General features: G+C 34.6%; 1 protein-coding gene and 1 long non-coding RNA gene across 4 annotated transcripts in view; one reads left to right on the plus strand and one right to left on the minus strand.

Annotated features, from left to right (window-relative positions):
- Positions 1-4342, plus strand: part of LOC111522281 — a 32337-nt gene extending 27995 nt beyond the window's left edge. Inside the window, exon 3 of the long non-coding RNA XR_002725220.1 lies at positions 4191-4342. This is a non-coding gene — a long non-coding RNA (uncharacterized LOC111522281). The remainder of the gene's footprint in view (positions 1-4190) is intronic.
- Positions 3203-24288, minus strand: part of UCHL3 (ubiquitin C-terminal hydrolase L3) — a 58353-nt gene continuing 37267 nt past the window's right edge. For all 3 annotated transcript variants that reach the window (XM_023186188.1, XM_023186199.1, XM_023186208.1), the window contains 3 exons: positions 14454-14529; positions 4315-4373; positions 3203-3412 (listed from right to left, as the gene is read on the minus strand). In XM_023186188.1, the coding sequence (XP_023041956.1) occupies positions 3329-3412; positions 4315-4373; positions 14454-14529 (219 nt within the window). In that variant the 3' untranslated portion in view covers positions 3203-3328. The remainder of the gene's footprint in view (positions 3413-4314; positions 4374-14453; positions 14530-24288) is intronic.

Consider the following 24288-nt stretch of genomic DNA (forward strand, 5'->3'; position numbering starts at 1 on the left):
CATTAGAGGAATCATAAGCCTAGAAATGCTTCTTTTGAAAGATACATTAGTAGACAAACATTAATGTCTAAAAATATCTTTTAAGCTCTATTATTTTCATTAAATAAGCAGTTTGTATGTTATACACAGCCCAGTGATAAAGCTTACCAAATAAGGCTTGCACATAAATCAAAGATAGAATAAAATAAATTTAAATCAGATTCATTCAAGTATTTTTTTATAAGGAATCAAAGATAGTTTTCATTTAAGATAGCTTAAACTTCGGTTTGCCATAGAATACAGGTAACTTCTGCTTTACTCACAAATGAACATCGAAAATATTCGGGATAAGCATTTGGGGGCTCAGAAAAGCTCGTGTGTTTCAGTAATTTAAAGCAAACCATTATACCCAGTGAAAAATGTTCCCAAAAGTCCACCAAGCAAAAATATTTCGTTCTAGTTCTCATTTTAGTTCTACTTTCCCCGCGATCATGGTCATTAACAGAAGTATACAGAAATAACCAACTTATCAACCATAGTATCTCCATGAGTTTTCACACAAAGTAAACTATTAATATTTTCTACAAGTGCCAAGTTTTATGAATGTTACTAAACAAAGTATTGTAGGGAATAGAGTTGAGAATTAAAGTTTACATGTAAACTTAAGAGAGCAGTAAGAAAAGTTTTCAAGCTGTCTGTTCCACAAGGGACTACCACCTTAAACTGTTTGCCAAAGAATGCTAGCTCTAAGTGCCGCTCCCTAAAATGTATAGAAAATGTTGTTCATAATACATGGAATATTTTTTGAAAGAACTGAGGCATTCTATAATTGCCCCCCTCCAAATATACCTGCAACTTTCAAAAGAGACTGTTCAACCCAGTATTTTCAAGATACTTGACTTTATAATCTTTCTTACCCATTAAGAGTTCTGCAAAGGTAGTGTTCCTCATAGCATACTTTGAGAAACTATGTAAATTCTAGGTAATGTGTCATTGATTTAGGATCTTTTAAGAAATCATATAATTGAGAGAAATCCAGCAAGGCAACAGGCAGAAAACTGCTTAGGAATGTTTAAAATATTTAAGATAACACACAAAAGATAACATAACAAGAATAGAATACATGGGTCATTATTATTGGTATGGTAAGCATCATCTGCATAGATAGTCTATCAAATTGTTTCAGATTATTTTTTCATCCCTATTGCCAACATTTCACCCATGCCCTTTTCACCATAGAATAATGGTAAGCTTAAATATCTTCCGAAGTTATTTTCCTCGTTATAGTCTATTTTTTCTAATCTAGTGTTTCCCAAACTTAATTTATTGCTTATGAATAAGAAGGGATCTTGTTAAAAATGCTTAACTAATCTAATCTAGTGCTTCCCAGACTTAATGTATTGCTTATGAATAAGCAGGGATTTTGTTAAAAGGTTTTGGGGGTAGGGACTGAAATGTCCCCTTTCTAAGAAGCTCCCAGGTAGTACTGATGCAACCACACTTGAGTAACAAAGACCTAATTCATTCTGAAAGCCACGCCTTACTACTCTTAGCTCAGTGAATTGTGTAAACATCTATATTCAATTACTGGTCAAAAACTTCATTCTGGACCAATCTGGTTTTTCTCTTAACTACTATACTCATTTCAACCCAACCCTGGTTTTTTTTTTTTTTTTAAAGATAAAATGTATGTGAAGTACAGATTTTAAATGTACAATTCAGAGTTACGATAAATGCATATGCCAAGTAACCACTACTACCTCCCCCTACTTTAGGTAAAATGCATATACAGCAAAGTACAGATTTTTTATGTACAATTCAAGGAGTTTTTATAAATGTATATACCCGAGTAATAGCTACTCCTCTCCCAAAAAGATATAGAACACTGTCATCACACCAACTGTGTTTTGGCCCAACTCTATAAATGTCCTTTCACTTTTCCACTGCCTTTCCACCTATCCTTAAAGACTCAACTGAAGCATTTCCTTCTTCAAAGCACAACCAAATTCACTCATGTACCACCATCTAAATTTATTTATTATTTCTGAGACAGGGTCTCCCTCCATCACCCAGTCTAGTGTGCAGTGGTAAAATCATGGCTCACTGCAGCCTCGAACTCCTGGGCTCAAGCAATCTTTCCCGCCTCAGCCTCTTGAGTAGCTAGGACTACTGGCACATGCCACTGTGTCTGGCTAATTTTTTCCAATTTTTTTTTTTTTTTTTTGGTAGAGATGGGATCTCACTTTGTTACCCAGGTTGGTCTCGAATTCCTGGCTGCATGCTTCAACATGTTAGGATTACAGGCGTGAGCCACTGCACCTGGCCTGTATCTAATCTACCACTTTTAAGGCCCAGCCATCATCATCCCACTGAACAACTACAGTGGGTACCTCACAAGTGTTTCTACCTCTATTCTTGCTTCCTTCCTTAATATATTACCCATAGAGTTGTCAGAGTGACCTTTTAAAATTATAAATCAAAGCAGGTCCCTGTCCTGCTTAAAATTCTCCAATGGCTTACCATCACATTTGCAATGAATCCAAATGCCTTTTCCTGTATCAAAAAGCCCCTACTTTTCTGACCTCATCTCTTGCTACTTTCCCTGTTATTTTCTATGCTCAGGCCTCTTGAACCTCCTTCCTGGTCCTACAATACAGCAAGATGTTCCTACTTTAAGGGACTCCACATTAATTTTTCTGTTCTTCCCCACGACCTTTATGACAGGCTACTTTTAGTCATTCAGATCTCAACTTCAAAGTCACCTCTTCATGGAAGCCTCCCTGACAACAAAATCTAAAGGAGCTGCTCGGTCACTCCCTAACACAAATCCTACTTTAATTCTCCACACAGCATCTATCATCGGTATTTATCTTGACGTATTTGTTATTTATCTGTTCTCACAATAACATAAGCTCCATGACTACTACATTTATCAGCAGCGTTCAATGCTTTAACTTCTGAACCCAGAACGACATCCATCTCATTACAAGTAGATGCTTAACAAATGTTTTCTAAATAAACATGTTAACATAGATAATATATATTCATGTTATGCAAATGGAAATTGTGCCTGGTATCCCAATACAAACTTTCCTGTAAAATATAAAGAGAATAAGAAAGCTATTGCTAGATTTCAAACCAGATAAATCCTTCACAAGAAAAAGAGAAGGAAAGCAATGCGCCTTTAACTTGGAGCAAATATAACATAAAACACAGGTTAAGGCAAAGTTTAACTCACATAAAGTTTAATCATCAAGTTAAGGAAAATATCAAAATGTTTGAGTTAGTGTACGACAGAGAAAATTTAGTTGCAAATCATACAGTATTTGGTGTTTCTATTATTGACAAGCTATGCTGCAGAAAGAGCAATCGCATTAAATCTTAGTTCATCAGGGTCACGCTCCATAAACTTCTTGCAAACTTCTATGGCATCCTATGGAGGAAAAAAAAAGTATGATTTTTCACTGTATAAGTGTTTTACTTATAAATGATAAACATTTCATATTTTTCTAATTCATACTAATTTTACACTGCAAACTTCCTTTTCCAAATGAGAAATAAAGAACACCAAAAGAGTGAACAGCTGGGTGTCCTAATTTGCTTTGTACAAAAATATAAGATATAGTAAGTGTTCTCTTTTTTTTTTTTTTGAGACAGAGTCTTGCTCTGTCACCCAGGCTGGAGTGCAGTGGTGCAATCTCGGCTCACTGCAACCTCTGCCTCCTGGGTTCAAGCAATTCTCCTGTCTCAGCCTCCCTAGTAGTTGGGACTACAGTCGCACACCACCATGCCAGCTAATTTCTGTATTTTTAGTAGAGACGGGGTTTCACCATATTGGTCAGACTGGTATCGAACTCCTGACCTCAGGTGATCCACCCACCTCGGCCTCCCAAAGTGCTGGGATTACAGCCGTGAGCCACTGCACCTGGCCATAAATGTTCTTAAAATGCTATTAAGAAACTTTTCACCTAAAAATCACATTTCATTGATTCTAAACCACACAATTTATTCATGTTTTAAAATCTCTATAATCAGGATCAAGATACAATTAATGGTATCCTGGATTTGATGAAATCTGGGATATAATGAGTAAGTCTTTCAATACTATTCTTGCCTTTTCAAATTTTACATTTGTTCATAGAGCTCTGAAAACCTCTTTATTTCTTGCAGATTTTTAACACTAATATAAATTTTCTTTTTGGATTTTCTAGAGAGAACAAGGATAAAGAAGTATCCAAGTACAAAGAAAATGTTATACAAGTGACCTTTAGAGATGTTTTAAAGATGACAAAATATTAATAGCACTTAAGATGGGCCAACAAGTTTTACTGTTACCTCTAATAAAGTTTCATCACTAGTTTCACCATGGTTAATTGGAAATGGTTTCCGCCCATCTGTGGAAAACAGACAAACAATTGAATGCTTAGCTGTTTTTACAGGATAATGTACTTTCAACTTCCATTTTCCTCTTTCCTCAGTGAGGTGAGAAAAGTTAAAAGTCATTTTAAATAATATATCCTAAAACAAATGTTTTAATGTGCTACCATGAATATTTTTTATTAAAGGTTATTAGTTAGAACTTTGCCTCTATATTTGAAAGCCTAAATTATCTTCATGAACAGAATTTATTACAATGCTGGCTTTCGTTTCCTGAAATTAATATGCAAAATTATAGTCAGTTTTTTAAAAATTATCACCCCAGCTTTTATCCTTAGAAATTTTAAAAACTTCTTTTCTCACTTTAAATAGGAAGATCTCAAGTAAGATAAACGTGTTTAAAACAATAAAAGGGAGCCACATTGTCATGGCTTATACAATACTACTACTAATTGTGTACTACCAATGCAGTAATACAGAGGAATAATCCAAATAACCCAGGGTTATTTTACTGACCACCAAAATAACCAAATTCACAATCAACTTAAATAAACTAGTACTTTTTGAATATTATTTTTTTAAAAAGTCCAGAATTATTTAAACTCATGCTAACCCAAAGTCAACTAACAATTATATATCCAAATCCATAATCTCAGATGTCTTGTAAATGGCTCTTCATTAAGTTCAATCCATAAAACACAGCCCCTTCTACAATTCCATAGTTTCTAACCACGATAAAAATTTCTGAATATACATATAGTAATAGACTTGGTTGTTACTTTTCAAAAAATGAATGAAAATTAACACATAAATAATCTCCATATAAAGTAATATTAATTTCTATAAATTATATCATCAGAATTTGTGATTCCTATTTTTGGACTAACATTGAGATAAATATTCAAAATCCTACAGAAACTTATCACTAAATTACAATGCCTGGGATGTAATTCCTAAAGTTTCTAAGAACATTTAGGAAACATTTTCCTGTAACTATATTACACATGAACACTTAATTATCCATATTTCTATGAACTTATACTATCTTTCTAAGTTGTAATGTATATTTCTCAATAATATATCATAAAATGTCTTCTTAAAATATTCTTTTGTGGCAAATGCTTATTCTTCAATAGACTATTCTATATTTACATGACTATCATATTAATTATGTGCCACCTTATTTTGTATTATTTTTTAATGTTTGCATAAAAGCAAAAGTATAAGTAAACAATGTAGGCTGTTCCCTCCCTAACCAAATTATAAATTAATATATATTTTTTCTTTTTGTATTTTTCTTTCTTCTTTTTAATTTAGAGACAGGGTCTCACTTATATTCCCCAGGCTGAACTTGACCACCTAGGTTCAAGCAATCCTCCTGCCTCAGCTTCCCAAGTAGCTGTGACTGCAGGCACATGCAACAGCACCTGGCTTAATATATGTATTTCCTGGTTTCCATCATTTGGGTGTGTGTGTCATTCATGAGACTAAAGAGCTAATAAACTCAATGATGGCTGGATGTGGTGGCTCACGCTTATAATTCAAGAAGATTGCTTGAGGCCAGGAGTTCAACACCAGCCTGGGCAATACAGTGAGACCCCACCTTTACAAAGAATTAATAAATTAGCCAGGTATAGTGGCACAAGTCTGTAGTCCCAGCTATTTGGGAGGCTGAGGCAGGAGGATCACTTGAGCCCAGGAGTTCAAGGATGCGGCAAGCTATGATCATGCCACTGCACTCCAGCCTGGGTGACAAAGTGAGACTCTGTCTCTAAAAAAATAAAATAATAACATAAAATAAAAACAAAAAATGGCAGTGAGCAATTTTCCTTCGAATGCAGCTGTTTAAAGTAACATATAATTAATTTCAATTATTATAGACTAAGATTATTAAACAATTGATCCTGAAATGTCAAAACTGTACAGTCTATTTTTATAATAGCAGGATAGAACAAAGATTTATTATGATTTTTACTGTTATTCTATCCATGGGCCAAATCCAGCCCTCAGTATATTTTTAATGCCTCCTTTAAGCTAAGACTGGTTTTCACGTAGCCCACAAAACCTAAAATATTTACTACTTGGTCCTTTACAGAAAAATTTTGCCACAACAATAAAATGTAAAATTTGCTGTTGTTCCAAACACCACTACCACAAAACTGTCACTTGCCAACAACTTTGGACGTAATTTCAGTAAATGCATACTGTCCAGAAGATCCACGGGGCTCAGAGACTGTCACACTTACAGCCCCTTCTAAAAGAGGCAGGAAACAGCTGCACCTTGTACATGGGTCATGTAACCTAAAAACCCCAGTCCAAATGGGCTATGCCACTTCCAGGCTGGACAGGGAAGACAACAGTGGCCTGACGTTTTGGTTGTAACTAACCAATTCATTCAGAACTTGTTTTTTGCATAGTTTGATCACAAGCCCTCAGAGAAAGGTGACAACAGAGTTGTACAAGAGACAAGTGATAAACACCACAATATGCTTTTTGGTGCAGATAACCAAGTATCAGCTACTGTCAAATACCCAAGGACAGTCAACGACATGAATGATGGAGCTTAAAAAACAGAGACTATAGAGAAATAAAAACTTTTTTTTTTTTTTTTTTTTTGAGACGGAGTCTCACTCTGTCGCCTAGGCTAGAGCGCAGTCGTGTGATCTCGGCTCACTGCAAGCTCTGCCTCCCAGGTTCACGCCATTCTCCTGCCTCAGCCCCCTGAGTAGCTTGGACTACAGGTGCCCGCCACCATGCCCAGCTAATTTTTTGAATTTTTAGTAGAGATGGGGTTTCACCGTGTTAGCCAGAATGGTCTCCATCTCCTGACCTCGTGACCCGCCTGCCTCGGCCTCCCAAAATGCTGGGATTACAGGCGTGAGCCACCACGCCCAGCCACAGAAATAAAAACTTTTTAAAACGTACAGGCTTAAAAAACAGAGACTATACAGAAATAAAAACTTTTTTAAAATGTACAGGCATGCCTGAGAGATATTGTGGGTTAGCTTCCAGAATACCACAATAAAGCAAATATCACAATAAAATGAGTCACACAAATTTTTTTTTCCCAGTGTACATAAAAATTATGTTTATATTACTCTGTAGTCTATTAGGTGTACGTTAGCATTATATCTAAGAAAACAATGTACATACCTTAATTTAAAAAAACACTTTATTCCTAAAAACGCTAATGATCATCTCAGCCTTCAGCAAGTTGCCATATTTTTGCTGATGGAGGGGCTTGCTTTGATGTTGATATCTCCTGACTGATCAGGATGGTGGTTGCTGAAGGTTGGGGTGGTTGTGAAAATTTCCTAAAATAAGACAATAACGAAGTTTGCCACATTTGACTCTTTCTTTTATGAAAGATTTCTTCGTAGCATGTGATGCTGTTTGACAGCATTTTACCCACAGGAGAACTTCTTCCAAAAATGTTGTCAATCCTCTCAAATTCTGCTGCTGCTTTATCAACTAAATTTGTGTAATATTCCAAATCCTCTGTGGTTTGTGGTCATTTTAACACTGTTCATGATTTCTTTATTAGGAGTAGATTCCATCTCAAGAAATCAGTTTATTTGCTCATCTATAAGAAGCAACTCCTTACTTGTTCAAGTTTTATCATGAGATTGCAGCAGTTAGTCACATCTTCAGGCTCCCATTCTAATTCTAGTTTTCTTGCTATTTTCATGATATCTGCAGTTACTTCCTCCAATGAAGTCTTAAACCCCTCAAAGTCATCCATGAGGACTGGAACCAGCTTCTTCCAAACTCCTGCTAACGTTGACATTTTGAGCTCTTCCCATAAATCATGAATGTTCTTAATGGCATCTAGAATGGTGAATCCTTTCCAGGAAGTTTTCAACTTAATATTCTCAGATCCATCAAAGGAATAACTATGGCAATTATAGTGTCGCAAACTGTATTTCTTAAATAACAAGAAATGAAAGTCTAAATGATTCCTTGATCCATGGCTGCAGAATGGATGCTGTGTTAGCAGAAATGAAAATATTAATCTCCTTGTACATACATCTATATCAGACTTCTTGGATTACCAGGTGCATTGTCAATCAGCAGTAATATTTTCAAAGGAATCTTTTTCTGAGCAGTACGTCTCCACAGAGGGCTTAAGATATTCAGCAAACCATGCTATAAATAGATATACTATCATCCAGGCTCCATTGTTCCATTTATAGAGCATAGGCAGAGAAGATTTAGCATCATTCTTAAGGACCCTAAAATCTTCTGAACATCAAATGAGCATTGGTTTCAACTGAAAGTCACCATCTGCATTAACAAGAGAATCAGCCTGTGCTTTGAAGCTTTGAAGGCAGACATTGACATCTCCTCCCTAGCTATGGAAGTCCTAAATGGCATCTTCTTCCCAAGAGAAGGTTCGTCATCTACATGGAAAATCTGTTGTTTATGTAGCCACCTTCATGGAATATCTGAGCTTGATCTTCCGGATAACTTGCATCTTCTCCATCAGCACGTGCTGCTTCACCATGCACTTTTATGTTATGGAGATTACTTCTTTCCTTAAACCTCATGAACCAACTGCTAGCTTCAGACTTTTCTTCTGTAGCTTCCTCAACTCTCTCAGCCTTAACAGAACTGAAAAGAGGTAGGGCCTTGCTCCAGATTAGGCTTAAGAAAATGTTGTAGCTAGTTTGATCTTCTATCCAGACCACTCAAACTTTCTCCATATCAGCAATAATGCTGTTTTGCTGTCTTGTCATTCATGTCATTCAGCACTTTTAATTTCCTTCAAGAACTTTTCCTTTGCATTCACAACTTGGCTTATTGTTTCGCACAAGAGGCCTAGCTATCAGACTATCCTGGCTTTCAACATGCCTTCCTCACTAAGCTTAATCATTTCTAGTTTTTGCCTTAAAATGAGAGACGTGTGACTTCAATGCTTAGATGCCTTTGTAGGGTTATTATCTGGCCTCATTTCAATATTATTGTGTCTCAGGGAATAGAGAGGTCCAAAGAGAGAGAAAAAGATGGGGAAATGGCCGGTTAATGGAGCAGTCAGAACACATACATGAAATCGATTAAGTTTGCCATTGTATGTGGGTATGGTTTGTGGCATCCCAAAACAATTACAGTAGTAATATCAAAGATCACTGATCACAGATACCATAACAGATATAATAATAACACATTTGAAATGTTGGAAGAATTACCAAAGTGTGACACAGAAACACAAAGTGAGCACATGCTGCTGGAAAAAATGGTGCCAATAAGCTTGCTCAAAAAAAGATTGCCATAAACCTTCAATTGGTAAAAAAATAAAATAAAATATATGAAAAGTACAGTTAAATGAGGTATTCCTATATTATTACTATCCTTAAAATGAGGAAATTCTACATACATGAAAGAACAGAATGGCATATTTTCAAATGCTATGAAAACTCAGAGAACAGAAGAACTCTTAACAATTAAAACTATGGGCTGTGTGCAGTGGCTCATGCCTGTAATCCCAGCACTTTGGAAGACTAAAGCAGGAGGATCACTTGAGCCCAGGAGTTCAAGACCAGCCTGGGCAACACAGCAAGACCCCAATTTACAAAAAAAAATAATTAGTCAGGCATGGTGGCAAAGGCCTATAGTCCCAGCTACTCAGGAGGCTGTGGCAAGGGGATTGCTTGACGCCAGGATATCAAGACTGCAGATTGAAGGGGTTCCTTTCAAAGGCCAAGTCTGCAGTAATTTGAGCATAAAAATACATGATATCATGGATTATAATAATTTAAGTAAGAGAGGAATCCATGAGTCCATTCTGATTATAAATGAATGAACGAGAGGAAAAGGAAAGATTCTAATGTTGGAAGAATTTTTTTTAATTGCCATTTGGCAATAGTCATAATGATAATCCAGTTGAGAATAATCAATGGATGCAAAATCTGGGGGATAAAAGCCTGATGAACAACTGCATGACATACTTATTAACTTTATTGTGAAGAAACTACCTAACAGTGACTAAACATCACCAGTAATGGGGCATGTTGACATCATGTGCCTGTTGATATGATGCACTGAGAAGAACGTACCATTATTTCTGTAGTATTCCTGCCAAAAATGTGTAAATCATGAGGATAAATCAGATGGCCTAAATTGGAGGATAATCTCGAAGTGACTGCCCTATACTCTTAAAATGAATGTTACAGCCATGAAAGACAAGAAAGCATTCTGAGGAACTGTTCCAAATTAAAGGAGACAAAGAAACAAGACGAATTCAACACATAATCCTGGATTAGCTCCTGAATAGAGGACATTATTGTGATAATCAAGAAAATTGTAATGGTATCTGTGGATTAGGTAATACTGGATCAATGTTATAATTTCCTGATTTTGATATTCATACTATAGTTATGTAGGAGAGTATCCACTTGTTTTGAGAAAATACAGAAGTTTCAAAGATAATGGGGCATCATGTCTTCAACTTATTTTCAAACAGTTCAGAAATATGAATTGAATCTGGATAATCTGCGGGAGGATGTATGGGAGCTCTGTATACTATTTCTGTAACTTCTATAAACATTTTAAATTATTTCAAAATAAAATTTCTAAAACTGCTTCAAAGTATTCCTGTTACTTCAGGTAGACAATAATTTATTATTAAAACGGTGTTTTAATCTTTGTTGAATAAGTTCCAAATCCACCTCTAAATCCAAATGCTCTACTCTATATCCATAAGGAGTTGTTCTATCTGTTTTAAAATATGTATTCTTCCCCTTTACATATGAAAGAAACTATATGAGGCCCCAAAGAAAAGGAAGGGGTGATAACAAAAGAGAAATAACTCAGTCCTTTTCATTGGTTAACCTTACAATTTATTAGAGTAGGGAATTAATACATTAAAGACTACCACCATTCTCTGTTAAATATAGATATCCTATAGAAATTAACTTGCACCATGTCTACAATCATATAGCCTTATTTTTAAAAGTAAAGTTACAGTCATCTCTACGTATCTGTGGGGGACTGGTTCCAGGACCCTGGCCCCATCTCATACCAAAATTTTGAGATATTCAAGCCCCTTGACATACTCTACCTAAACGGTATAGTATTTTCATATAACCTATGCAATTCCAAATACTTTAAATCATCTCTAGATTACTTATCATACGTAATACAATACAAATGCTATGTAAATAGTTGTTATATTGTTTTCTAACTTTGTTTTTTATTGTTGTATTGGTATTTAATTTTCTAATATTTTCAATCCACAGTTGGTTCAATCTATCAATGCAAGAACCCACAGAAAGCCAATTGTACTTTGAAATGACTTCTTTCTTAAAAGTTATATAATGTCTTCTTTTCTTTTTTTTTTTTTTTTAAGAGATGAAGTCTTGCCATGTCACCAGAAGTATAGAAGTGTAGTGGCTGTTCACAGGTGCAATCATAGCACACTATAGCCTCAAACTCTTATGACTTCTTCTTATTCTTTTCCATAAGACCTTCTTGAGTTTTAAAAAAGCCAAATAAACAACAAAAAAGAGAAGTTCTTTTCAGTAATTCTAGATACTGTGAGTTTGGGTTCTATTACCTCTCATTTGCTGTCTATATATTACCTTGTCACATTAATTTTAAGTTATATAAAGGTAGAAGAGTTTTGAAAGGACACAGATTGTGACTGTAAATGTGATCCATAAAATTTAGGTGGATTTTGTGTTTGGAATATTAGCAACAGATCACATACTTTATTAAAAAGAAATGGCCCAAGCAATCCTGCCTCAGCTTCCCACTATGGGAAGTGGGACTACAGGAACATATCACTGTGCCCAGTGCTAATCTCTTAATCACTGTTTTCTACCCATTAACTCAATACTCCTCTTGCTCAATATTCCTTTTGAATTTATTAGCTCCGCATCAGAGTTACTGCCAGTGTCCTTTGCAATGAATCAGCAACTGCCCATCTTTGCACTGTACCTATTATTGCTGACATCTCAAAGATCATGGCTATTCTTTGCCAGTCTGAAATTATTTAAACTCATTTTAAAAATCTAATTTCCAATAGGCTTCTGATTTTCCATCAGGTCATTCTTCTTGATAAAGAATATCTAAACCAAACAAGACCTCAGTAGTTCTGCCTTTCTTTTATGAAGTTCTTACTTCAAACCAAATTTAAAATCCTTTTGTGTTGATCTTGGCATGCTCCAAAAGAGATCATTCTTCATATGTAGTTTACCGTTGATATATGTCCTTTCCTTCTAACTGCCCTTTTTAGCCTCTGAGCCAAGAGAGCTATCTAACCAGTAAAACCCAGTTTTGTTTTGTTTTTTTTAAGACAACTCTTTCCTTCGCATTGAGATCATTAGAAAGGTTTTCTTTTGGTTTAAATATATTTTAGATGTTATTGTTTCCTCTATATGTCTCTCATTCTGAAAGTCACAATCACATTTATAGTTTCTGGTTATGAATCATACATATCTTTGCTCTGGCCAAATCTACTTTCTTGAAGTCAACAGAATGTGTCTGTTAAGTCCCAGCACTCTCTTTACCTCCTCTTCCACTAGTTATTAATTACTACTCACAATTCAGAGTAGAAAATCTGCTTCCGGCAACCACCCAGACATCTGAAGTCCCCAGTCACTGTTATACTTTATCTCTGCAGATTTTATAGACTGAATTAGCAAGGCACATCTTCCAAACTGTCCTGCAGGTCCATTATATACTACCAAAACAATGACTTCTTTTCAATGACTTCTTTTCATTTAAGTTTTATGACTCCTCAAATCACTCTACTATTGTAGACAACCCTCAGGGTTGCACATTTTTATAAATATTCTGTTCTTTCTTTTCCTTGTCCCCTTTTTTATAAATATTCTGTTCTTTCTTTTCCTTGTCCCCTTTGATAGGCCATTTCTTTTTAATAAAGTATGCGATCTGTTGCTAATATTCCAAACACAAAATCCACCTAAATTTTATGGATCACATTTATAGTCACAATCTGTGTCCTTTCAAAACTCTTCTACCTTTATATAACTTAAAATTAATGTGACAAGGTAATATATAGACAGCAAATGAGAGGTAATAGAACCAAAACTCACGGTATCTAGAATTACTGAAAAGAACTTCTCTTTTGTTGTTTATTTGGCTTTTTTAAAACTCAAGATGGTCTTATGGAAAAGAATAGGTCATAATAAGTATTGGATATCAATTATGAAAAAATTACAAGAAGTTTATTCTGAGTAAATTATCTAAAATTATGTGATCTCCTCCAAAATATCATGAAATAGTCCACTGAAAGGTAAACTTAAAAGAAAAAAGTACAGGTATCAGCCAAAATACCAAGTAACTAATCATGGGTACTCTGACACATGCCTGAAGAAACCAATGCCAGAAAACAAAGGCTTTTGTGAAGTCTTTAAAAAATCACAGGAACACTACAAAACCCTGAAAACTAGTGACACTCATTATTGAAAACAAAGCCCAATCATTATGACTATTACTCTATCCTTTTTTTTTTTTTTTTTTTTTTTTTGAGAAGGAGTTTCGCTTTTGTTGCCCAGGCTGGAGTACAATGGCGGGATCTTGTCTCACTGCAACCTCCACCTCCTGTGTTCAAGCGATTTTCCTGCCTCAGCCTCCCAAGTAGCTGGGATCACAGGCATGTGCCACCATGCCCGGCTAATTTTGCATTTTTAGTAGAGACTGGGTTTCTCCATGTTGGTCAGGGTGGTCTCAAACTCCTGACCTCAGGTGATCCGCCTGCCTCAGCCTCCCAAATATTACACTATCTTTCAAAACTAAAGGTTGTTCAGCCAGATACTGATGATAACCCACTCAATAATTTTGTAACGACTGCCAGAGTGATTTGCAGAAGTTCCCTGTAATGGTTTTTACTTTCTTGCTTTGCTAAAATGTGAAGATGGTACACAAACATTTTTGAATTATAAGTTGCTTAAACATAAAGTAACATTTTTCTAGTAAACTGTCTTAAAAGGAAACCTGTCACTATGTCAAATCAATTTTATAGGCAATCAGTTAATTTAAGTAAACACGAAAAATATCAATAGTCCTGTTTATCATAAGTAGAGACTTTCCCATTTACCATTTCTCTCCCCAGGACAAATTAAAATAGTTCTTACCTAATTCATAGAGATGCCCATCTACATGAACTAATGCAATAAAATGAAGATCTACTTTTTCATCTATATTTGGTGCCTGGAAGAGGAGGGAAAAAATAGGTATTATATACATTAGTAGTCAAACAAATCAGTCATGTATATATAAACACATACAAATAACATCAAGTTATAAAAGAGAACATTTATCCAATATAATTCAAGGCTTAATGTTTGGTGTAACGGACAAAGAGGGACCATGCCTGTGTTTGTGACAATGTACTCATTTATCAGCAAGGAAAACAGTGACTAAAAGCACAACTTTCTTCATCTCAACTATCTAAAGACCAAAAATTGTGTTCATCTTAGAAGCCTCAGCACTTAGCACAATGCCTGGTATACAGCATATGCACAATGCATACTTACTGAATGAAATGAATACATGAACTGATATGTATGGCTTTTTAAAATTTGAAATAAGAAAGTTAAAATATTTTTATGCCTAACAGTTTAAAGAAACCCTTTTCGAGTTAAATTTTAAGATATCAAAAGAGATGTTCCCTTAAAGACTTGAACTCGATAATCTGATGTTTTAACAGTGCAGTGTAAAGAGTCTTTGAGTAAATGAAGCATTTTAACTCACTCTTGATTTTAAATGTTTAAAAATGAATACATGCAGGAAAATAGCCCAAGAAGGGAAAAAAGAACAAATTAAAGTACAATTCACAGTAGCCTACGATTTTTCTCTTGCTTTAATGCTTAATAAACAATTTGAAATTAAGACTAGATCTACGTTTCTTTAGCTTACCAATCAATTTGCCTGAGCAATATCTACATTTCTAAGGCATTCAAATAACATACACAAAGTCGATACATTGATTAACTGGCACTTTCTATGATATGTAGTAACTATACAGCTAATATTAATATGAGTTAGTTATACATCAAATCTAAACGGTTTGAAATGAAATATAATCACTGTTAAATATGCAAGTAGAGCACAAATTTTAAAGGAAAAGTTTTCAAAAGGCATAAATCAAATTATATCTCAGATTACTTAATATCCTTTCAGTAACAGACAGCATCTTAACTAAAAAATTATATTCTTTTCATCCTCAAGTAACTATATATTTCCAAGCAGTTGTAATATAAAGTTTTCTGATGCAGATATTGAAAGGTACAGAATAAATATTACTATCTTGGATTTACAGAATGTTTCTAAAATATTTATATATACAATGTCTCACCTAATCTCATATTATTCTTCAGAGGTTATTTCCCTCAAATTATGAATGGAAGAAATTCAACATAAACTGATGTGGCAAGCCAGTTCTTCTAGCGTCACTCGAGAACTACAGAATTCCACAGGTGTTAGCAATCAGGATTATCTAGTTTTACTGTTGCTCCAATACTGCACTTCTCCATCTTGTGGTAGCCCCTCTAATTGTTGCTTCAACGCCCCATCTTGTGGTAGCCCCTCTAATGCCAGAGGCTCCTCCACTAGGTTTTGAGGCAGTCCATTCCATTGTTAGACAGTTTTGTTAGAATTTTCCCTCATACTGAGGCTAAATATGTCTCCTTGTATTTTCCATCATCTTAGAAAAAAGTCTAATCCTTCCTGAACATGTTTCTTCAAATATGTGAAGACAGTGATAATGAGTTCCCTTACTTTCCTGGTCAGGGAATCAAAAAATATTAGCGGCCACACAATCTAATATCTCCACTTATAAATAATCAGAAGAGAAACCAATTTTTCAAGTCTAAACCTAGGCAATTATATAAACTGTAACTTTAATTCTAAAACAAAAAGGCTATAATGAATTATTCATTCAACTAGAAAACAGTCTTGTCTTTACTCACTTTAAGACAATTTTCCAACAGGATATGAAATACTCTAAATCTTATAAACTTTATGCTTTCATAAATCATTATTATTATTATTATTATTATTATTTTGAGACGGAGTCTCGCTCTGTCGCCCAGACTGGAGTCCAGTGGCCGGATCCCAGCTCACTGCAAGCTCCGCCTCCCGGGTTCACGCCATTCTCCTGCCTCAGCCTCCCAAGTAGCTGGGACTACAGGCGCCCGCCACCTCACCCGGCTAGTTTTTTGTATGTTTTTTAGCAGAGATGGGGTTTCACCATGTTAGCTAGGATGGTCTCGATCTCCTGACCTTGTGATCCGCCCGTCTCGGCCTCCCAAAGTGCTGGGATTACAGACTTGAGCCACTGCGCCCGGCCGCTTTCATAAATTATTAGTTACCTTAATACCATCTCTTCTTAAGAATTACACATCTTATAGCTTCTGTGTTTCATATTGTGCCAGTAAATACAACTATGCTAGAGGTAAAAGTAGTACCACTGGAGTCAGAGAACTGAATATGGACCCAATCCCTGTAAGCCTCGGGTTTCTTATCCATCTCAAGGTTTAAATGAGCTGCATGAAAGTACTTTGTAAACTGTTAAGTGTTATATAAACCTTATGTATTACTCCAATAATAATACTACAATATCACAAATGTAAGCAATTACCAAATGTAGTGACTCAAAATTGTGCATCATTGTACCTTTAACCTAAAAGTGCATACTAAAAATACAAAATTCTAAAGAGGGTATGAAAAGCCTTCAAACTATTATAAAAGATAAGCAAAGCTCAAAACTTCTAAGCCTTCCACAAAACCTCAGAACCTGTGATAAGCCTTTTCCTTTGGTCAGCTTCAATTAGTCTCAGAGTCTAAAAATCTGTAATTATTTAATTGCTTAAAATGATTCCACTAAAAACAAGAAAAATAAATAAAAAGCAAATTTCAGCAAGTCTTGTTTCAAAAAACGACCAAGAAATAAGTACATGGAGGGCAAAAAAAAAAAAAAGGCTATAGATTGGATTTTTTTTTCCTTCATATATCCAGATATATAAAGGAAAAATTAAAATTCCTCTTTACATCCAACCACCACTTTGGCTTTGAAGCTGCCTCCTGATATTGACACTTCATAGATGTAGTATGACTATTCTTATATGTCTCTATCTACTGATGAGGATCCCACTCTTTTAGTATAAAGAGTACCACTGACTTCCAATCAATTAGTTTGATATATACAATCCCTAATTTAGAATGCAACACTTCTTAGTTAACTCAAAGAATTAAAAAGTGATAACAAATCAATTAGATATAAATTAAATACTAAATATAAACATCACATTAAAATACACACTAAATTTAATGCATAATTATATAGCACTTAATATATACCAGGCACTGTTCTAAATGTTTTATATGTATCAAATAATTAATCATCATACTGGTTGAGCATCCCAAATCCAAAAATCTGAAATCTGAAATGCTCCAAAACCCCAAACTTTTTGAGCACCAACAGGATGTTCAAAGGAATTGCTAACTGCAGCATTGTGGATTTCAAATTTTCTGGCTTGAGATACTCAACCAGGTAAGTCTAACATAAATAATCCAACCAAAATCTAAAACACTTCTCATCCTAAGCATTTTGGATAAGACATACTCAACCTGTATAAACCCAATAAGGTACGTAATATGATTATGCCCATCTTACTCTCGGGAAAACTGAGGCACAGAAGCATTAAGTAACACGCTCTAGGTCATATAGCTAGTAAGTGGTAGAATCTGGATTCAAACCCAGGCAGTGTGCTTCTAGAATCCATGTTATTTACTACTATGCTATGAAAATATTCAAAGCTATAAGGCAATGGAATTAATATGGAGCCAAGATCAACATTATATAAAAGCATATAAAACAGGAAATGCCCAATTTTATATGTTCATTTATATTTGGAACATTTTTAAGTAGAAAAGAAATAATTCACATTAGAATTGGATCAATTGTGCTCGTGTCAGAATTTACACCTTTAGGATTCTACCCTGGTCATCTAATTCCCCTTGTATCTCTCACTGTGCCAAATGGCATATGGCACAGTAGAGAAGCAACAAATATCAAATGGATGAATGAAAAAAAATGAAGAATGCCATGACCCAATGAGGATAGTGAAATAGAAAGAGAGAGATGCCAGTTTGTTGATACTCAGTACAAATGGAGAAGTATTTGATGATCATACTGATATTTGGTGGAAGCAAGTATTTAAGGAAAGATACCACTTCACGGTTTGAGTACAGCACTAGAAGGGTAAATAAGGGGAAAGAAAGAATGCTTGACATTGACTTTTAATTGTTCTTAAGCATTAAATGTATGTGTAGTCAGACTTCCTCCTCTGGCTTCAAAAGCCATCACGATTTATAGAAATGTCAAATTTCTTATAAATGTATGGCACACACCAAAGTTTTAAGATACTGCATTTCTAGGGAGGCTCTGCTAAACCACAGTCATTGCCTTTCGTAGTCCAAAACATCAGAAAGACAAGAGCTATAGTTGCTTAATTCTGTAGTGTATTATAACTAGAATTCCATCATCGGTCTCAACACTTAAGATAATTAGTAAGATTATAAGAAAAACGTATTTTTAATAGTTTGTGGATATCATTAGCCTATAAAAGAGAAACCATAAATTTGTGGGAAGCTTACATCAATACACAAGGAGAAAATCTTCATTTCCTACTTGGAAAAGATCTTCAGAAACTGAATAGGCAGGAAAGATCAGATCAAGATTAAACCAAGTACCTGAGCCACCTCAGGGAATAAAATAATAGCTTAGAGGAAACACCCTACACCATGAAGGATTTAGGTTGAGAACAGAGCAAGTAAAGTAATCCCAGAGCATGGCAAGAGACTAAAGTCATGCTCAGAAACATTAAAAAAAAAAAAAAAGTAATAGATGGCAAAGAACTCAGAAGGTACACAGCATTTGTTGACCTGAGTCAACTAAATGAATTCAGAAAGCTGAAGGGTAAGAGAACACATATTCACTTTAACAATTAACCAGACCAACATTATCATGAACATGGATCAGTACTCATCAAAAGGCAGGCGCCATTATGTTGGCAGGATATGGAGTGGAAAGATGGATGTTCCAGGCACTGGCGAAAGTCAAGCTAGACTGCAAAGCATAGAGGTATGCTTGCAATCTTATTGGGGAAGAAAAAAGCTAATGGTTGAGTGAACCAAGAGAAAAGCACTCTGAAGACTGAAGTTGTTTAAGAAAAAAAAAAAAAAAGGACAGCCCTTGTCACTGGAGAAGAGATGGAAGATTGACTAAACTTACAACAGAATGGAGACCCAAAGATGGTAGGCGTAAGAAGGGTCGCCAGCGACGAAGACGGAGAGATGGACTGGTAGCCTTTGCAGGGCCTACGTGGTAACGTTTGACCCAGGGCAGGGATGCATGGTGACACAATGATGAGGCCTTCGTTCTGCAGTGGCTAGAATGAGGCTGTGATGAGGATGGCGAGGAGGACTACATAATTAAAAAAGAGAATATTTTACTTAGACCACGTTACTGGGTGATCATTTATTCTTAAAAGCAACGTATGGTCATGCTTGTAATTCATATGGTCTACTAGTTTTAATAACCATAATCTAACAAAGGATCATATATGAATATTGGTTAAAAGCAGGTGAAGTGGAAATATACAACCAAGTATCAGGTTATATGCCGTAGTTCTGTAAGTGTACATTGAAAATATTCATATAGCCTCATTTGCATAGCACAGACTCATGGAAATTAATACTTAAAAGCCACTAAACTTATTACATCAAATTGTTTTTAAAAAGTAACACACACAGAAAAACTATGTAATGCATATAAAATGTACAAAGAATAATGGGTAGAAGAAAACTGTATGGTGATAGGCACTGGTAAAAAAGAATTCCTTAAAAGGAATAAGCTCCAAGAAGAAAAAAAAAAAACAACTTTAAAATATAAACAAGAGTGAAATTAATCCCTCCAAAGCTGATGACTTGAATAAACTATCCTCCTACTTAGGCTGATACGTTACATGGAAAACATCATGGCCTCTTAGCTATCTTTTAGGAAATGATATCATTAAATAAAATACACATCTTTTTTTATGCCAGGTGCTTTTTAAGGACTTGATATATATCGGTTCATTTAACCTCCCAGTAACCCACAAGCACAACTATTCCTGTTATACAAGTGAAGAATCAGAACACAAATGGGTTAAGTAACATAACTAAGGTCACATTGCCAGCAGGTAACAGAACTGGGATTCAAACCCAGGAAATCAGGTTCTAGAGTCCAATGATCTTAATCACTGTGGTGTAGAGCCGAAGTGACCAAGAAAAATATGTTAATGCTAAATGGGACAGATAGTGTTAAGGAGAGAAATCATTCTGATAAGGTTAGGGTATTTTGGGAATCACCTTTTCAAACACTATTGTACCACAAAAGGCAAATCTAGCCAAGAGTCTACAAAATATACAAGGGTATAACATAATAGTAGTAATCCAAATGATTTCATAATTGTCACATTCGATTAATAACACCAGTATATAAAATAAAAAATTTGAGGGAGTATGACAAAATTACAATCACTATAATCATAGTGAGAAGAAATAAAAAGAATGTAATATAAATCCTCGCTCGGTGATAATAGATTTTGCTAACCATAACAACCATAATAGATTTCTCTTAAGGAAAATGAGTTTTACTTTCCGAATGATTTTTAAAACTCTTTTCAACTCTGAAAATTCTCTAATCCTACTTAGTTTCTTCAATCTAAATAAACAATATACTAACCTTAAAAAAAAGCTATCGTTTTGATGGGGGTTTAAAAAATATGTTTGAACATTTTAGCTGCTCGTAATAAGAATCAGTCAATCAAAAATACATAAATGAATTCTATACTTGGTTCTACATGGGAACAAAAGTGTATATGATAGTGTCTCCTCTCACAGACATAATTTAATCAGAAATTAATTAGTAATATTACTAAACCAGAGTTGTACAGTGAAATAATATACAAAGTTGGGATGGGTGAAATAGGAAAATATTCTTGGCAAAGAATTCAATGTGAGAAAAAGAACAGAAATAGAAATAAGGAAGACATGTTTAGAAGAGTAATCTGTCAGGTCTGAAATTTGAGTTTATTCTTTCAATTTAATAAGTTAGCCTCTTACTTTTTCATGGGTATTGGCAAAAGGCATGAGACGCCTGGGTCAGAGAAAAATAAAAAAAAACTTTATTACTCATAGCACAGCAAGGAGCATGATCATCAATACGTTTGTGCCAATTCACATGAGAACAACAGACATAGCTAGGGTGGATGGTTGCAAAAGAGAAGGCTGCGTTACAGGAGAGGAACACTGAGCTGGGGGAAACCACTGGTTTACAGCAAGCAGTAAGTAAACAGGCTCTTTGTTCCAGAGGCAAAGACATTACCTCATCCCTTAAGATTGCTTACTCCAAACACACCTGTGAGAAATGTGATTTCCACCTTCAAGTATGATGACCCTCTTCTTTTGTCATTTTTGCGGAACCTTTTTGAAGACTTTTTTTTTAAAAAAAATTTCAAATTTACAGAGTTACAAAAACAAGCATAACGCAGGAAACACCTAGATTTGACTATGACATTTTACCTTCATTTGCTTTATTATCTCTTTACCTTTTTCTACATAACTTTTTTTCCTGAATCATTTGAAGATAAGTTACATACATCATGGCCTATTAATCCTAAATTCTTCAGTATTTCCTAGGACTAAGGGAATTATCTTACATTAATATCAGTGCAGTTATCACCCTCAAAATTTTATGTCGATATAATACTTTCTCCTCATCTCCCATATTTTAATTTTGCCAGTTATCTAGCTGTGCAATTTACAGCATTTCCCCCCAGGGTCTAATCTAAGCACAGATATTAAATTTATTCATCATGGCTCCTTAGTATCTTTTAACCTGGAACACTTCTAACAATCTTTATCTTTTATATTTTAAGCATCAAGCCCTTCTCCATTTTTCAATAAATCATTTTCTATTTAAAAAGTCATGCTCTCTGTGACTAGAGACTGCTTTACTTCTTCCTTTTTAAACAATATTCCCCTTATTTCCTTTACTTGCCCTACTATATTGGCTAGGACCTCTACTACAGTAATGAATTTCATTGACTTCTGCTTTTATCTTTGTTATTTCTAACTTTTACGCACTTCGGATTTAATCTGCTCTTCTTTTGCTACCTTAAGGTAAAAACTTAGATCTCTGACTTGAAGCCATTTCCCTTTTCTACTATAAGCACGTAATACTATAGTTTCCCTCTAATCCGTTTTTTTTTTTCTACTATAAGCATTTAATGCTATAGATTTCTCTCCAACCCCTGCATTAGCTGTATCCTGTCAATTTTGGTATACTTCTTTTTAGTCAATTCAAAATGTTTTCTAATTTCTCTTGTGAAATCCTCTTTGATCCATGAGTTATTTAGAAGCGTACTATTTAATATCTAAATATTTGGGGGATTTTCCAGGTATTTTTCTGTTGTTGATTTGTAGTTTAACTCCACTATGAATAGAAAACATTCTTTGTATAATTTAATTTTTTTTTTTTTAATTTAAGGTTGATTTTCTAATCCAGAATATGGTCTATCCTGGTAACTATTCCATGTGCACTTGAGAAGACTGTATATTCAACTATTCTGTTCCAAATTTCTGAAGTGTTCCACAAATATCAAAAGGGTCAAGTTGTTTGACAATGTTGCTGAAATCTTCAATTTTTTACTAATGTTCTGTATTTGTTTTATTCATTCTGAGTTAGCATCTCCATCTGTAATTGTGAATTTGTCTGTTTCTCTCTTCAGTCCTAACAGTGTTTGCCTTATACATTTAGAGGTTCTAACTGTTAGCTGCATACACCTACTTTCTGTTACGTGTATGCTATGTCTTCTTGGTGAGGTAACCTCTTTATCCTTATGTAATGTCCTTCTTCATCACTGGAAATATTCCTTGTTCTGAAGTCTACTTAACTTCATGTCAATATAACTACTGTGGCTTTCTTTTGATTAGTGTTTGTATTGTTCATCTTTTCCCATCCTTTTGATTGTCACCTTCTTACGTTTTTTTAAAGTGATTTTCTTATAAAAGCATATAATTGTGTCTTGCTTTTTTACCAAACTGGTCTTTCTTTCAATTTGAGGGTTTATAGACATTTGAGTCTTTATATTGACATTTCATTAACTTCATGTGATGTTTCATATGGCAGGATTTAAATCTACATTGTCAGTTCTTTATTTTTTCCATCTGGCCTGTTACTTTTCTGCTTTTTGCATTATTTTTACCATTCTATTTTATCTGTACTGTGGGCTTCTTGTTTATACTTTTTAAGCTTTTCAGTAATTGACCTAGGATTTACAAGATATATCTTTAGTTATGGAGTACCTTCAAATAGTATTACACCACAATATATATAGTATAAGAACCTCATAACGGTATTATCCCAATTTCTCACTCCCTTCCTTTGTGCTACTGTCTTATTTTATATGTGCTATAAATTTACAGTATATAGTTGCTATCTTTGATTTAGTAATCCTAATCATCTTCTAGAGAAATTTAAAACAAGAATAAAATTTATTTTATATTTACCTTCATTTGTTCCATTTTCAGTGCTTCCCAAATCTTTGTATAGCTCCAAGTTTCCGTCTGGCATTGTACTGTTTCAGCATAATGAAATTCCTTTACATTTCTTATAGTGCAAGTAAGCTGGTATGAGCTCAGTTTTTGTTTGTCTGGAAGTTTTCTTGTTAAAATATATTTTTGTTCCACTGAACTCTTAGCTTTCTAAAAATATCATTCTTTTCTGGCTTGCATAACTTCTAGTAAGGAGTCTGCTGTAATTCTTATGAATTCTTAGTATCTACTCTGTCTTTATCATGTGGCTGCCTTGAACATTTCCCATTTATCTTTGTTCTTCAGCAATACTTCCCATTTATTTTT

This window comes from Piliocolobus tephrosceles, chromosome X, assembly GCF_002776525.5.
Source record: "Piliocolobus tephrosceles isolate RC106 chromosome X, ASM277652v3, whole genome shotgun sequence".
NCBI classification, from domain to species: Eukaryota; Metazoa; Chordata; class Mammalia; order Primates; family Cercopithecidae; genus Piliocolobus; species Piliocolobus tephrosceles.